The 17,622-nt window shown below is 43.7% G+C and overlaps 1 protein-coding gene across 1 annotated transcript; it reads right to left on the bottom strand.

The window, feature by feature from the left end:
- Positions 1-14,616: 14,616 nt before the first annotated feature.
- On the bottom strand, positions 14,617-17,299 carry LOC120112412 (protein disulfide isomerase-like 5-4). The gene is made up of 7 exons (XM_039131783.1): positions 17,190-17,299; positions 16,354-16,420; positions 16,030-16,176; positions 15,473-15,634; positions 15,322-15,399; positions 15,050-15,238; positions 14,617-14,943 (listed from the first exon to the last, which is right to left on the bottom strand). Exons 3-6 carry the CDS (start codon positions 16,171-16,173, stop codon positions 15,161-15,163), a joined length of 462 nt encoding a protein of 153 aa, XP_038987711.1. The 5' UTR covers positions 16,174-16,176; positions 16,354-16,420; positions 17,190-17,299; the 3' UTR covers positions 14,617-14,943; positions 15,050-15,160.
- Positions 17,300-17,622: the final 323 nt, after the last annotated feature.

Genomic DNA, 17,622 nt, shown 5'->3' with positions numbered 1-17,622 from the left:
GAGGTCGAGCTGGGGACAGTACCGCTGCATCTGCCTTTGGAAGTTCTCGAAACCACGGATGAATCCGTCCATGGCCTCTTCCTCCATCAACTCGCGGAACTCTTCCGATTCCCGGAAGAGTTGCACCGCGCTTTGGGCTTGTTCCAAAGCCCTCTTCTCTCGAGCCTCCAGTTGCTCGATCTTCAGCCGGGTGACCCCCACCTCGTATTGATGACCGGCGATTGCAGAGCGGGCTTCGACCAGACGTGCCTCGGAGGCGCGCAGTTCCGACCTCGCCAAAGCATGCGAGGCCTTCTCCTCTTCGAACTGCTCGACCGCCAATCGCCGCTCGGCCTCAGCAGCCTCCATCCTTGCGATGGCCTCCCTTCGCGAGGCCTCGGCCTCACCAAGTCTCCTCTATGCTTCCTCCAGCAGTCTTTGGCTCCTCCGGGCCTTATCCTGATAGTCAACCGCCATGGAGATCAATAGATCGACTTCGTGGAGATGCTGTAAAAAGACGAAGAAAGAGAAAAGTAAAGGCCAAGAGTTCGAAAGACTACAAAAGTTAAGGCAATGATGAGCTCGGAACCCCGAGATCGCTGCCCGGCTCGGGGCCCAAGCGCCGCAAACGGATGACTTGACGGCTCGGTCGCTGGGAAATGAAGGCTGGGCAGGCAAGGGCTGCAGTATTCCCTGCAGAGCTCGAGCCCGCGCGCTCGCTGGGGAGAACCTCCTTCCGAATAGGGTCGGAAGTCCTGGCCTCAGAGCCCCTCGCCTCGGTGGGAGCAGCGATCGGAGCTGACCTCGCTTTCTTCCCGGGCTCGGGTGGAGGCCCCCAGCCTCGGCTGCCCTCTTCTTGTACTGGGCATAAAGAGCTGAGTCGCTGGTCCCTGAAATATCTGAAGAAGAAAAGCCCATGTGTTAGGTCGTCACCAAAAAATGATGGTAAAGAAGAAATAAAGCAAGTAAGACAAAAGAAAACAAAACAAAAGAGGAGCAATGCAACTGCTCTTACCCTGGGGGCGTGCCGAACTCAGACCGACGTTCACCAAAGCCTCCTCGCTTAGAAGGTCGTTCAGAAGAATATTCTCCTTGAGGCCATGAAGAGCGTCGAGGATCTTTTGCTCGTCCTCTGAAAGTCTGGGGAGCTTGTTGGCAGCCTTGATCCGGGAATACCCCCACCTCGGGTCAAACCCCTACGTGCACTCGGAGGAGAGGAAGAAAAATCTCTCCTTCCACCCACGAATGAAAGAAGGGGCACCTCGGAAGAATGGCCTACCGTCCCTAAGGGCGAAGTAGAGCCATTCCCTATCCACCGGACTAGTCTTCAACAAAAAACACCGGCGGAAAACATTTACCAAGGTCGGCAACCCATGCGCGAGACAAAGGGATAAGAAGCCGACAATGGTCCTCCATGAGTTCGAAGCTAGCTGCGCTAGGACGAGTTGATACGTCGTCAGGAGCTCGTTCACAAACCCATGCGGGGGGAATTGTAGGCTGGCCCAGAGTGTCTCTACGTATACCCCGATTCGGCCCGGAGGAGGACTCGTCACCCGGTCCCCCGACCCCGCGAGCTCAAGGCGAAACCCGCTTGGGGGAAAAAACCAGCCGCGGATCAACTCCAACTCCTCCTCGGTCAAATCGGACCCAACTTCATCTGGACTGCGACCCATCCCCAAAAGAAAAATAGAGAAGGAGGAAGACAAAAAAAAAAAGAAGAAAGAAAGGAAAAAACCCCCCGAGCAAATGTGGGTAGAAGACCTACTATGGGTTCCACTGAAAATGCCGCCGACCAGAAATGGGAGACTAAAACAACCACCGGAAATCACCTTGAGGCACCGCCGGGAAGAACTGGGCAACGACTGGAAGAAGGAAGAGAAGGAAAATAGAGGAAAGAAAAGGCAACAGCAGCGGCGGCCAAATAAGGATTTTTAGGGTAAAGTATGGGGTTTATATAAACCCTCCCGATGGCCTAGATCAGTAGGACCAGATCCCGCCTTCTGTCCAGATCGCACCCCATGTCAGCTCCAAAAATCGAAGCGGCGTATCAACCTGCATCGACGCTGTAAAAGTAGAATCAAGGCGCCGTCCTATTGGATCCCGGAGCCTCATCATGAGCCCACGGTCCGGAGCAACCTCGAGAAGCAGAAGGGCATCGCCTCATCCCCTCGGACCCCCATTAAAGACGCCCCGAAGCACGCGAAACGGCGGAACGATTTAAAGCTGCCTGACCCCACCAACATAATAAAGGCAACTACTTCCTTCGCCCGAGCTTGTAAGCGCCTCGAGCTCGGAAGTCGGAGGGTAGTGTTGGGGAAAAAATGGATTGCCCCGAAGCACATGGGCACACCGCCGGCATGTGACACCAGGCGCCTGACCTCAAGGTGCCCGACCTCCAGGCGCCCGAACGGCGTGCCTGACCTCAAGGCACCCGATCCGGCGCCCGACCTCAAGATGCCCGACCAGGCGCCCAACCTCAAGACATCCGACCTCAGCATCCCTGACCTTAGAGCCCTATGGCCGTGCAGCCCTGGTCTCAGCTAAACCGACCCCGATCGATTTCGACCCAGAAGGAGACACGGTCAAAGAACGAGGCAAACTCCTCCGCTCCACCGGGAACCAAGCCTTCCAGGGCCCCGTCCCGCGATCTCCGCCTAAACGACTGTCAACAATAGATGCGCATGCTCTCCACGGATCTCCAGCTTACTCAACAATAAATGCGCATGCTCTCCACGGATCTCCGGCTTACTCAAAATCTCAGGCCATCCACGGCAACCAGTTGACTCACTCAACTCCGTCCAGTCACTCACGACACTTCATTAATTCAGACGATCACGCCCAATCATGACGATAACTCACCTAATTCGTCCAGTCACATCATAGGTAACCCTGTACCCCTCTTATAAAAGAGAAACCTCTCCCTCCGGAGGGAGGATTCAGATCTTGACTCTTAAGCTCTTATACACAGTCTATCTCCTTCTCCAAAGAGAGCCTCCTCTGATTTAAGCATCGGAGGGCCGGCGCCGGGCTTAAGTCAGAGGGCCGGCGCCGGAAACCTCGGCCACCCGTTTTTTTTTTGCAGGTCCTCCGGAGGACACAACCCGCCGACGTACCATTCGCACTAGAGCTCCTCCTCCTCGGGACCTCGGCTAGTGGTCACCCGCAGGTCCAATTTCCAGCAATACTGCCGATAGATGCAAACAAAAGGAAGAGATTTAATTTTCTTTGAACCTTGTTTGATGCTCTCTTTTTTTTTTCTCTCTCAAAAGAGATTGTACATCGTCTATCTCAAGATAATTGAAGCATAAAATATGTTGTATCATGCTCTGGATGAATGTATCCTCTGTGTTGAATTTTGATGCATCATCGTCTTTTCTTTATAAAATACATAGGTGGGCTCTATGGACGTGGGTACCAATTTGTCAAGATGGTGAAGTCGAAAGCAGAATTGAATGATTGATACTTCTTATGTATCTCTCTGTCAAAAAATTAAAAAAAAATGTTAAATGTCCCCGTATAGTCCTGCATATCTAATTCTCAAGAATCTGATGTATTAGATGAGTGATGTATCACACAAGCATAATTTATGAGCTGGTTCTATATTTTCATGGAGCTGAAACCAATTCATATCCATAACCATATCCATATCGAAAGAAGTCGAAAGCAAGCGTGCAGATCGTCTTGGTGCAAAGTGTGACAAAGGGGCAATCATCAGTGTCCCCACAGCTATGCCCATATGGTTGCTTTTTTAAGGCTAATCCCCAGAGCATATTCCCCATCAAACTTATCTGCTTGCTTTCATTTGATTGGGATGCTTGGAGGCATCGCCATTCCTTCTGTCATCATATTATATGACAAAAGGCCTCTCAGTATTTCCCTCTAATATCCAGTGTACCATAGGAATCTGATGATCTAATGCGAACTTTAATGGAAGAGCCTGTCAACTTTTCTTGGCAAAAGTTACTCCTTGGTAAGTTTGTTTTGTACGGGCCTCTCCTTAGATGATTCAAAACATCTTTCAAATAACCCTCTACTACAAATTGGTACAAGCAATTTTTACCAAGGCAAAGTTTTAAGAGTATGATTAATTGCAGATGTAGCATTAGTACTGGTCAAGGGGCAAGGTGATTAATAGTTGAATAGTCTTGTAATGGTTAATAGGCTCACTTATCCACACAAAAATTTTAAAAAAAATATTTAATAAAAGAGAAGAGAAAAGGAAAGAAAGAAATTGTGCTCCATGACTAGAGTGCTAACCAAAAATCAGAGCCAGTGGCTGATAGAGTGTCCAAAAGTTAAATACGGCACTTAAATCCTTTTTAAGAATGTGGCTGTTATTTATCAAACTCAACTTTGAACCCAGATCTCTCACCTTGAGAGATTGATATCAATCAGTTGAGCTACCAACTAGTGCTGACCACCAAGTATTCAAGGGAGAATCTTCTCTCCGAATTCAAGTCACGCAATAGAAAACTTCAAGCATGGGAGCTACAACATCCCAACCCTAAGATTTTCTAAAATTTATTTTTATTATACTTACACCCTTAACCTTATGTTAAGTTATGGATTCAAATATTGAATAAAAATAAACTTCAAAAAATTAAAAATAATTTTTTCATGCTATTAGGTGTAATGTAATTTATTCTTAATTATAGAAAAGTTTTTACAATTTACTTCTTCCTGTGGAAGGTTAAGTTGGATGAATTAATTAATATTAGTATTGATGCTAGGTCCAATTAATTTTACTCACTGAAAATAAAAACCTGCATCAAAAATAGAAAATAAAACCAGCTGTTGAGTCAAGGATGATCTAAATTAACAGAAGTTGCCATTGCATCGCTATTTGAACCGAGTGGCTCTGGTAATCCGAGCTGTCACAGAAAATAATTTTTGTTTTGTTTTGTTTTGTTTTGTTTGCTAAGAGACTGAAAACAGAATTAGTTTCAGCTTAGAAACAAAAAGCACAAGCTGTCCCAGGAAGATAGTTACAGCTCGGAATAGACTTCTCGAAAGACAAGTACACGTACCACCGGCGGCCGGGAAACGAAAAAATAATAGAAGCAAGGACATTCTTTCTAATCCTGCAAACCTTCCCCTCCCAGTCTCTAAGCCTACGACGGTCACTTAAGTCTTACAATGGTGGCTGCTTGTCAGGGACTCACAGCTTAAAAAAGCTAAAAAATTATTGAGCGGAACACCAGCTAGACTTATAAACCCATTCAGTACACACTCTTGTCGGCCAAGATGACTCTAATAGTCTCCCCCTCCAAGTAGGGGGGGGGGGGGGGGGGCATCCTTTGGGGGGTCCGACTTGACACTAGCATCCTTTGGCGAGGGGTGATAAGATGTGAGACGTAACTCTGATACCACCCGTCCAGCCAATGCACTGTGACAATAAGTATCCTGTTGTTGCTGGAATTTGAACCCGGAGGGCGACCGCTGGGCCGGAAAGGAGGAGCTTCGGTGGAAATCGGCGGTGATGGGTGATGGTCCGTCGGGGTATGGCATCCTCCGGGAGACCTGCAAGAAGCCGGTGGCCGGGGTCTCCGGCGCCGGCCCTCCGATGCTTAAGTCAGAGGGGACCAGTATAAGAGTGGAGATAGCAGTAAGAAGTTGGAGTTCTCATTGTTCAGCCCCCCCTCAAATGGAGGAATTCCCCTTTTATAGAGGGAGCTGGGTTACCTGTGATGTGACGGGGCAATCGGCCTGTCGTACAGTCTGGCATGCAGTAGAATTAATGTTCGATCGTGTGAGTCAACACCGTTACTGTTGGAGATCAGGCCGGAGCCCTTAAGTCGTCGTCGAGTCATGCCATCATCAGCGATTAAGTGGGTTTGCCGTAAGAGGCTCGACGTCCGTAGACGATAGAAGCCATACGCTTTAATCGTTGAGTGAACCGGAGATCGGGAGAAGTCATACGTTTTGATGGCTGAATGAACCGGAGATCATCATGAACTATACTCATTTAATGGTTGAGTGCGCCGAAGGCCTGCAGAGGCCACGCGCATTAATGATCGGGTGTGCCGGAGGCCTGCGAAGGCCATGTGCATTAATGGCTTGACGACGGTAGCAGGATATGGTGAGATTGAGTATCTGGAGTAAGGCTCCTTTAAGGGCTTAAGCTGGGGTCGAATACTTAGGCAAGGCATTTCGGAATTCAGTGCCTGGTCGGGTGCCGAGCCGAGGCAGTTGCCGAGTCGGGCGCCCTTAGTTCGAGCGTGGTCAGGTCGGCGCCTTCTGGTCGGCGCCTTCCGGTCGGGTGCTTCCTGGCCGGGCGCCTTCCGATCGGCGCCTTCTGATCAGCGCCTTTGTTCCGGGACGACTTGGGTTTTCCCCCAACATATCCCATCATGCTATTTATGTTTACATAGAGGCAAATATTGCCACAAGTTGGATGAGATTTTATGCGGCTTTATTATTCCAAAGTTTTTTTTTTTTTTTATTTCTGATTCCATAAGCTGCACCTACACCTGTTGTATAGTAAATAAATAAATAAAAAAAAAAGCTTGCTCCAATTGATATCAAAAATAATGTATCCAAAAACTCAGGTGGCATTCATTTATCAGCCAATGCAGAACTATCACAATGAAAGGCTTGCTCCTATTGATGCCAGGGATAATGAATCCAAAAACCGATATGACACTCATTTATGCAGGACTATGACAATGAAAGGCTTGCTCCAATTGATATCAGGGATAATGTATCCAATTTGATAACAAGCTTCCATGCAATCGCCCGAACAAAATGCTTTGAACACGATTGTCCTCACAAATCTCTGGGTACAGATTACTGGCCTGATTTTAGGGCACATACAAGCTTCCCAGCAAATTTTGGAATACCCCTGAAAGGACGAGCAGCGGATACCTCCGCAGCTGCATATACCCTTCTGGATTACCATGAAATCAGTTGAAATAATAGAAACATTTGCCGGAAGGTGCAGAAAGGTCTTGCTTATCATCCCTTCACATGAACCTCTCATACCAAAGATAAGAAATATTGCATTTAAAGAAAAATTAATCAAACACAAGCAGCAGTATCAACACTAAAAAGGCCAAAGTTAAAAAAAAAAAAAGGAAAAAGAAAAAGAAAAAGATTTCTAGAGCTTCGATTGTGACAGCAAATACTAGCACATTTCAACTAACTGGAGGAAATGTGACAAACATCAAGGATTGCTAGAGAAAAGAGTAAACAGTAGAGTTGTAGTTGGTTGAGACTCAAACGATGGCACCTGAAATGCATAATCTCGATCATAAAGCAAACCAAGGTGTGGAACCCCTTTTGAGAGCATTTTATCAAACTGTCACTACAAAAGAAAGGATATCTTCCGGCGGTTTTTTTGGTCTCTACCGACGCATTTAAGCATCGGTGAATTTCCAGCCCACGCACCCCAAAGCGTGGGTCAGACGTCGGGCAGGTGGGCGTGGGTCCAGTTTTTGCTGACGCTAAGAGAAAGCGTCGGCAAAAACAGGGCTTTTCCGACGCTAATAGAAGCGTCAGCAAAAACTACATTCGCCGACGCTTTAAAGTGTCAGGAAAGTCCAAAGCCTTCCCAGTTTTGGGTTTTCGCCGACGCTTTAAAGCGTCGGCGTAGGCGTGCCACAACTTTTTTTTACTAACGCTTTAAAGCGTTGGGATTGCTATTTTTGAAAAAAAAATAAAAATACGAATGTAAATTAAAGCCATATCAACCTGTGCTCGGATTATGAGGATGTATGCATTCCTAGCGGCACCATTTAACACTGAATCTGCATCGTCATGCCTTAGGAGCTTAAGAGCCTCCTCCTCTTGCAATGCAAAGACCTTAAGAGCATAACACAATGGGCATGTAAGATGAAGTTGAACAAGAAAAAATGTATAGACTTAAATTATCTCTACCCAACCACAGTTAATACTCTTCTTATGAAGATATTAAACAAAATGACACAGGAAATCTTGTAGACAGCGTTCAACTGACGTTCCTCACTGTAAGTTCTGCTCAAATCTTGATTGCAGTTAGATCTTCAAATGGAACCTGATTGCATCTCAACAGGGCAACGATATGCGGTGTGGCAAAAACATATAACATAGTAATATTAAGTAAAAACTAACATTTTGAAATAATGAATCAATTTGGACAAGGAAATAGATAAGGAAGCTTAGGCATATATACTTTCAGGCAAAGATAATACATGAAACAAGATAAGGTATAATTTCTGCCACCATGTAACCTGAAAGGTTATTGTAATGTAAGACCAGTGGTGCAGAATCGGCACCAGCAGAGACAGCAGCCTGTGATTCCTTTAACACAGTGAGCCAATCCTTTTGCTTACGTGCTTCATTACACTTGGCCAAATGGGTCTGGAGAGCATGCTCTTGTGAGAAGTCATTAGAGCTGGTTTCCTTTCGTGATAGCTTGTAATGGTGAATTGCCTTCTCAGCTTCTCCCAGTCTGTGAAATATGTGCAGAAATATCAAGTTTTGTTTAAATAAGGCTATGGAAGAAGTAAATTATAAGGAAAGATGCCACCCTTCCTTTGAGTTTAGTACTCCACATGGAAGAAGATCACTTAGAATATAAGCCAATCATAATTAAATCAATATGTAAATGAGAACCTAGTGAGTACCTTCAGCTTACGTAGAGACCCAGAGATTTCCTCTGTCAAAAGAACCTGAAGATGATCAAAGCACATATTAGAGGTTCTAAGCAATTTAAAACAATCAATTCAAAATTCACAAGAATCCCCCCCTTTTTTAAGCAAAACAGAGAGAAGGACCACAATACATAAGAGTTCCAGATGTTTGGAGCACTTAAGAAGCTTCATTACCTTAGGCATTTCAAAGCCAAGTAGCTCAATTTCCCACTGAACATAAGCTCCTTCAGGAACACTAGAAGGCCTGTTCATGAAATCTCATTAGTATTTTCAAGTGTTTTGTTCAGAAACCAAGATAGCCAATTGGTTTAGAAAATTGACCTTGTAAACGAGTTCCAAACAAGGTCTGTAACAGAGTGTTTAAGCCGGCCACAAATAGTAATGTCTGGATCACCTGAGCTTTCTCATCCTAAAGCAATAAAAGTGGTTTCACGTACAATTTTTTTTAAAAACAAAAGCTAAACGAACCATCAACCTCATGGATCATGCATATTTGTGTAATTAAGTCATACATTTCCTCCACCCATCTGAGGAACAAGAGCAGTAGGAATGATAACAGTAGTGCCAAGCATAACCAGGTAGTGCTGGAAACCGAGAAGGATAGCCTCCGCTGCATTAGAAGAGCCACAAAATTATTGATGTTGCATCGAAATTTCACCATTAAGCCAAACAGGTGACGCTAACAGCCAAAAACCCACACCAGATGGAAAACAAAGTAATGAAACCCTCAAAAGCAGAAAAAGGAAGAACATTAAATAAATCCTACTGAATTAGCAACAAAAGACCAAATCTAGTTGGAGCACTTACCCAGATAAGAGAGTAATAATACTTCAACTAGATACAAGCGGCACATATACGAACATTTATTTTCATATTAGTAATCAAGAAGCATATTAAAGATACAAAGAGAGTCAAGCAGGTCTCGAACGAGTAAACTAAATTCAAACAAATAAAAGTTAAAAAAAGAGAGGAAACAATCAGTTCTTATACAGCAAACACAATATAAAATAGCAAAAATTCGGGGAAAGAGAGAGAGAGAGAGAGAGAGAGAGAGAGAGAGAAATGGTGGTTTTGGGCTCATGCCATGGAGGAGGACTGGTTTCCTCGTCAACCCGCGCCAGGTAGCCGTCGTCGATGCCGTAGGCGGAGGCGCGCACCACTATGTGGACGGACCCGCGGACGCCGCGCGGCGGGAAACAGCAGAATGAGACGGCAAGCTCGGCGGTGCCGGGGGACTCGATCATGGGGAACATGAGTCCCTGGGGGCCGAGATCAAGGGCCTTCTTGGCCCAGGCGGCGGAGAGCTCCGGAAGGCGGAGGATGGCCGGGGTGCGGGCGGCGGCGAGGGCGAGGAGGCAGGGGAGGGCCTCCGCGATGCCGCCAGAACCGTGCTCCATGTCGACGACCATGTAGTCGTAGCCGGCGAGGCCGGCGAGGGTCGGGGAGGAGCGCAGGAGGAAGAGGCCGTAGAGGGTCTCGCCGGCGATGAGGCGGAACTTGAGGATCTGTGGTTCGAGGGAGAGGGGGGCGAAGTCGGGATCCAAGGAGGCGGCGAAGAGGCGGGCGAAGATATCATCGCCGGAGCCGTTCTGCTTCTTGAATCTGGAGGGGGTTAGGGAGGGGGGCGATGATGATGAGAGAGAGAGAGAGAAGACGAGGAATGGACGAAGAATGGGGATGATGATCCCCTCTTAAAAAACTCTGGAATGGGTTGAGGGTGGAGGGCGGTGGCCGGGAAAACGGAAAGAGAGAGAGGGCCCGTTTCCGACGACGCTTTTTAGCGTCGTCTTATCCGGCGACTACACCGACGCTTATTAGCGTCGTCCTTTGCCGACGCTTTTTACAAGCGTCCGCAAATTTTGACGCTAGACCAAAAACGTCGGTAAAACCGACTTTTCCTGTAGTGTGTGTCCATCTCAGGACTGCTCCCCCTCCTCCTTAAAACAGGAACTAGCAACATGCACCAATACAAGCAGGAGTGCATTTATCAAACTCGACTCAGATTGAAATCACATCATGCTTCTTCTCATGTGCAATGAACATGCCAAGTCTAATTATATTTTGATATCAGGGTTGCACACTTATAATGTATAAGATGGGAACAGACATTCAAATGCAATTAGAGTAAATATAGGCAACATAGCGTTTTGGCTTCTACAATACAATTAAACCAAACCTCTTGCTTCAGCAGTCACAGGGCCAGCCATATCAGCCAATAACCAATCTTAATTCATAACCAAAAGTAGATGAGCCAAATGAGCCATATTGGATTTATTTTGGATCGGCAATTGATCATTCAGAACAGAGACTAGATGGAAGAAGCTACGATTGAGTAATTCTCCTATGCACAAGAACATGAAAGAAAATAAGATCCGTCAAACCTTCTATTAAGAAGAACATGTGCTCTAAATCTTTATTGGGTTCAAGCATTGTCATATTGCCACTTATGAGGCACCCTGTACGTATCTTTTTTAACAAAAGTGCCCACTTTTTAGTCGATATCTTGCTCAAGGGAGAGAAACACGAGGAATAGAATGGCTAAAAGTGGGACTGCACTTGTCATATGGGATCGCAGCCATCAAAGCTTCTTCAAATATGACCACAACCACCATATAATCTTGCTCCCATGGAACACATGTGCCAAATACATCACAATCGTCACCAAAGCTATGCAATATTATCTGTTATTGTTGTTAAGAGGATGTTGGATATCGGCAAGCAAAGCTAATATATAGTTTCATGTTGAAGTAATCAATGACACAAGTTTACTGCTTCTTGTGGTTGTGAACCTCATACTTGATTTGCATAAGATGTGTTTGGGGTATTGAGATAAGTATTGTTGGAGGGCAATAGGTTAAGGATTACCATGTACCTAAGAATTGCACCGACTTATTTGGAAAGAGTGGCACTAAATACTGTTGAAATCACTACTTATCCCATGAGCTTAAGTGGATTGAATGACGTAGATTTATTTATATTTTTTATATTTTCTTAAACTGTCCCTCACATGTGGGCCGAACTTTTCTTTAATGGATGAGTCCAATATATAAAATTTTTTAATAATGAGATTAAAAAGTGCGGAAACAGAGTTTGAACACAGGACCTCTGCTCTTTAGAGGAGGTCCTGAGTTAAGGTGAAATAGGGTTCAATAATGTTGAATATTGTTTTATGATAGGAAAGGATAAAGAGGATAGCTTTCCTAGGCTGAAAGTTAGGTCGGGCTTAGTGGAAGATGTATTCAGTATAAGAAATTATGATGAAAATTGAAAAGCAGAATGAAAGAAGAGAATGAAGAGAATCAGGGAAAAAGATTAGATGAAAAGCAGAATGAAAGAAGAGAATGAAGAGAATCAGGGAAAAAGATTAGATGACAACAAGGCATTAACAATAGATGGAAAATGTAGATCGAGAAGATATAGATGATATAAATGATTTGTGGTAGACATGGTTAAGAATTTTGACTTTGATGCTGTCATATAAATTTTTGATGCAAAATTAAAGAGAAGAGAGGATTTCAAAGGAAAAAAGACGGGAAGAGGAGACACTAGGCAGAAAGGGTGCAACTTGGGCCAGGTTAACCAAATCCTACTCAACAAACAATACTTTGGACCAAATTTGGCCCATAGTGACCTAATTTTTTAAATGATAAATGAACTGCAAATGGCAGAACTAAAACTGCTCACAGTACAGGACAATATAATACAAAAAGATGAGCTAAGCAGCGATTCTATATATGAGGTTTATTTGAGCAAGTCTTGAACACAAAATCTCTTCCTCTTCCCTCCTGTCTCAAAATGCTTCTGTATTATTGACCTCATAACCTCCATGAGTACAAACCATGTAACTGACAAATTTTCCATAAATCAAAATAAATTCTGACACTAAATTGTAGTAATAAATCAAATTTCCTCATCCTACTCTAAACAAGTCCAATTAAAAGTAAATTGTCAATTATAAGTCCAAACTCAAACCAAGAGAACCAATGAACTAGGTAATAATAATTTGGGCGGTGTGTACCAGAACTGGACCAGGGCCATCTGTCTTATGTTCAGGTATATCAACCAGATTTTCTATTGGAATACTTTAACTTGAAGGCTTAGGCAAACTGGCCCAATATGACTTTGTATGTTTTGGATTGGAACTTTGAGTGTAGCGTTGGACTTTGGTTTGAATGGTTGGATTCATCCAAATCGCAACAACTTCAGTTAGTTTCTTTTATGTATGGTCAGTTGCAAGACATGAGAAGCATACCAGATCAAGTTAATCAAACTTAGGAATATCAGAGATGCAAGTACGTACTGCTGTAATCACTGTGCTGCACTGCAACCAGATAACTCCAGTGCAGGTAAAAAATAACAAAGAAATACCACCTCAAAGCATATCCACGGGAATGGTAAAATTAGAAAATCAGGAGTCTTTTCAACCGTGCAGATCCAGAGACAGGAAATCTTTTCAGGTGGCATGGAGAAGTCAGTGATATCTGCAATGCTGATACCCCATTTGAAAGTTGGGACACAAAAATGAACTGTTAATATGCACATGTTACTTTTGCACATAAGAATCAAGAAATAACATGATTATAGAACTATAGACTTAGAATTCTACACCAAATAATAAAAAGGTAAAAAAATGAGAATTTGCATATGATTATTTCCACTCAATTTTCAATGATATTTACCTACCAAGTCCTCTTTCAGTTGCCCTAGCAACTTTATGAAGACATGATGTATAAGCATTTGAAAACTCCTAGGCTTTCAACATGTATTACAATTCATAATAAAAAGCTTGCATATTATCTTTTGAGTTTTGGCTAAGAAACTTGTTTCAAAGAGTATATAGGGGAAGAGTTTTAAATTATTTTGCTAGAAAGATGCACATTTTGATGAAAATAGACTTACTTGACAAATGTATCAAAGTTAACCAGGCTCTATCCACTTTCTTAATTGCATACAAGAAAGAATTAAGGAGAGAAATCACCAAGAAATAGTACTAGAACTATTTCCAAATTGCAGTTCCCAAAAAGAAAATGTTGCATGATACAAACCTAGGAGCTAATTACACGGAAACATATCTATGCACATAGGCAAGCTGCAAACATATGGATATACACCAAAAAAAGGTGGCTCAATGCACGAGGCTCTTGCCGCACCGAATCTAGGGAGGGTCAGATGTACACAACCTTATCCCTACATCCAGAAAGGTTGCACTACCAGAAAACACGCGTATAGTGACGGAGATTCCCGTCACTATACCGTGTTTCCGGTTACTAATATGGAATTTGTGACCGGAGCTCCCGTCACTGACTTCGTTACAAAAACACGCGTCGCTAAATTCTCCATGACGGCGGCGATTCCCGTCACTAACCTCCGTGACAGAACCGCCGTCACTAAGCCGTTACAAATTCAAGAATTAAATATTTAAGAAATTATGTATTTCCCGTCACTATCCAGTTGCGGAGTTAGTGACGAAGGCAACTTCGTCACTGATTTTGTCACAGAATGCGGTCACAAGTTTGGTCACTAATCTGTCACGACCTTTAGTGACAGATTTAGTCGTCACAGACATGGTCACACATTTTGTCACTACATTTGTCATTAATCCCGTCACTGACCTAGTGATAAGTTTACGGTCACTAATTGGTTACAAACGCGCTGAGCAAAATCAATTTTTATTGACCAAAATCCGTCACAATACTTGGTAAACAATTTAGTAACCAAAATTTGGTCACCGATCACAATCTAATAACCTGGTACATTTGGTACATTGATTGGCACATAATAATAATAATAGTAATATCATTAATAGCAAAGGCATTCAACATTACGCAAAAGTCATTTTAAATGTCATTCAAAATTGGCATCAACATGTCCTGAATCCATCAAAATCAAAGTCTAAAAATATGTCATAAAGATCAACAGAGATTTCATTCTTCCTAGGAATGCAAAGACCTATCATCTAAGGCAAAAACAATTATAATGAAGCATGATCAGCAGAATCAGAATCACCATTACTCCCCCGATCTGCATGCCTTGGTCCAAAGCCAATCTCTTCTCTCATCTTTTGAAGAACCTCCTCTTGCCATTTTTTCTTTTCCTGCTCAAGAATACGTAAAAGGTCTTCATGAGTGTACAGCTCTGGAGCTTGACCTGTAGAGGTGGAAGCAGATGATGATTGCCCAATAATTCCAGTGAGATCCTCTAGGGGACTAAAGCCATAGACATAGCCATGAGTTGGGACATCAGTTGCGTCAAACCACAAGTCATAATCACGTGGAGGAGCATCTGAGGTGGAGGCATCACCATATTTTTTGGAGTATTCAGCTGAATACTTTGCCTGCAAGTTGATTTAAAAGAAGAGAAAAACATTATGGTGGATCAAACAAGAGATAAACATGAGCAAGCTCAATAATATTTATGAATTATAAAAAAATTATACTTACCATGACAACTTCACTTCTCTTATGAGTGAAAGCATTCAAAATGGAATTGCTAACTAGGGGAATGAGCAAAACTTTGGACCCGTTGTACAACCAATATTTCACCTTTGCCCATCAAAATTGTTTTCCTAATTCAACCTTTCTCATAAGCCGGATCGTATTGTGCAGGATAGAATCCAATATTCCAGACACCTGAAAGCCAATAAGGTCAAATTTTTCATACGCATTTGGCAGTACAAAACCGAAGATATCATTTAAAGAGATCGAGTGCAAACCGTAAAAATGCCTCCAATGATAGCACATACATTTGTAATGAAGTGCGAGAAGGATTTTGGAACTTCAGTTACCAAGACCTGAAATTCAAAATAACGATGAGCTCGCAGATTTTGAATTTGGTAAATGTGTATCCAAGTGTCAGAAACCAGCCTGCATAGGAGAGGGCTCAAAATGGAATTTGGCAGCAGGAATATGCAGACTGTGCACCAAACTACTGTGGGCTGTATACTCATACTCCTCTAGCAATTTAAACTCCCGAGAAGATTTTCTTGATGCTATCTCAGTCTTTACCAATTGAAGGTAATGCTCAATCTGCAAATCCAAAGAGGGTACATTTAGATCTCTCTTCACAGCCTCTGTTTCATAATCGGCATGGTACAAATAGGTAACTCCTGTTCATTGCTATCTGACAGGTGATTAACATTAGAAACATCAAAACAGTGTAAATATAGGAAGTCAATATTTCACTTCCTGTCCAATTCCTCGAAAATAAGTTATGGCTTGGTGTTCGTGCTGCTAATGCTAAACTAAGCGTCAACTACTGATATCATGATGGAGCATCAAACAGTAACAAGGTATCTGATCAATCAAAAAATTTTAAGTACATAGAAATGGTTCCGAGACTTACAGTAACATTTGCATTAACATCATAGAAGATTCTGCAAACTCAAAATGGTGAATGAATTCAATGCAGAAGCTTATTTTACCTTTTTGACAAGCACAAAACCTTCTATTCTACACCCACTAGTCAATGGCGCAGGCCGTTTTGCTGTATCGATGGTTTGACCAGATTTGTCATCCAATGCTAGTTTATGGAACTCTCTTGGAACAGGTGCAACCAGAGTTTCCATTGCCTAAAATTAAGAACTCCAAACAAGCAGTTAAACCAGTTAACAGGGCTAACAAATAAAGTGACAATGCATATGCCTAACTCTTATGATAGACGAGTACACTATAAGGCAATGATGTGCAATGACAGTGCCGATGATTAATTACTGCACATCAAATTTAAATCGAAACAATAAGCATACCACAACTAAACTTTCTGTGTCCCGTTCTCCATAATAAGATTCATGTTCATGGTGGCCATGATTTTCCCTGTGGCAGATGATATAGTAATCACAGTTATTTAACTAAACAGCAAATAAGATATAACAACATGACCATTAACATTCTAAAAGACTACTTGCTAGCCCAGGAAAATGGAAGACAGCAGAAGTTAATTGACAACATCAACAAAAGCTAATTCAGCCTCGTAGAAAATGTAGTACTTGAAATTTTATAAGCATGAACGACAACAATTAAAAGCAACTAAGACAATTTTAAACATATCAAAAGTACATAAAACAAATTTGCAGGCAAATTTTACTTATGCACGAAGCTCAGAGGACTAGGTTGCCCGTAACATCAAGTATTTACTCAGTGCTCACTTGTTTCTTCCTTCATTAATAGGATTTTTAAATATCTATGTTGCATAAGGCTCACATAGAGGAATTTTAGCACAATTTCTTTTCAAACAATAGGAGTTCTAGAAGCAGAGGTGAGGCATATTAAAAAATAAAAATATCTCAGGCTAAATATTCCTCCATTTAAGGGATCAAAATAGATGGTCGTGCTAAAGGAGGGTTGAAAAGAAACATATAGAATTTGAGCATGCTTAAGATAATTCAATGTATGACTAAAACTAAATAATATTCTCTCCCTGATACCTGTTACATTGAACCCTTATTTTTGGGAGACCTACTGTTCCGAGCTCTCTCGCTGCCCCACCACCTCTCTCTCTCTCTCTCTCTTTCTCTCTCCGGGCTTGGGCAAAATCTACCGGGATCGAGCTTGAAGAGGAGGAGGAGGAGGAGAAAACTCTTACCGGTGACTGTGAGTCGGTGACCGGAGCCGCGGAGTTTGCCGTCCGGGGGAGAAGGACGCGAAGAGCCGCCGGCCGGTCGTTGAAGAGGCGACGACACCGAGAGGAGGCGGCTATCAGGCTCTCAGCGAGGAAAAAGGGGGGGCGGGGGCGGCGGCGGCGGCGGCTCTCAGCGAGGGAGGGGGGCCGGCGGCGGCGGCTCTCAGCGAGGGAGGGGAGGCAGCGGCGGCTCTCAGCGAGGGAGGGGGGGTGCGGCGGCGGCTCTCAGCGAGGGGGTGCGGCGGCGGCTCTCAGCGAGGGAGGGGGGGCGAGGGAGTGGGGGGGGGGGTGGGTGCGGCGGCGGCGGCTCTCAGCGAGGGAGGGGAAGGGAAGGGAAGGGAAAGGTTAGGGTTTTTGTTAAGTCGGTTTGCAAGCCAAATTGTATATCTAAGGCTGA

The sequence above is a fragment of the Phoenix dactylifera genome, chromosome 11, assembly GCF_009389715.1.
Source record: "Phoenix dactylifera cultivar Barhee BC4 chromosome 11, palm_55x_up_171113_PBpolish2nd_filt_p, whole genome shotgun sequence".
Taxonomy (NCBI): Eukaryota; Viridiplantae; Streptophyta; class Magnoliopsida; order Arecales; family Arecaceae; genus Phoenix; species Phoenix dactylifera.
The sequence above is the reverse complement of the archived record's forward strand: the minus strand, read 5'-3'. Positions and strand labels throughout refer to the sequence as shown.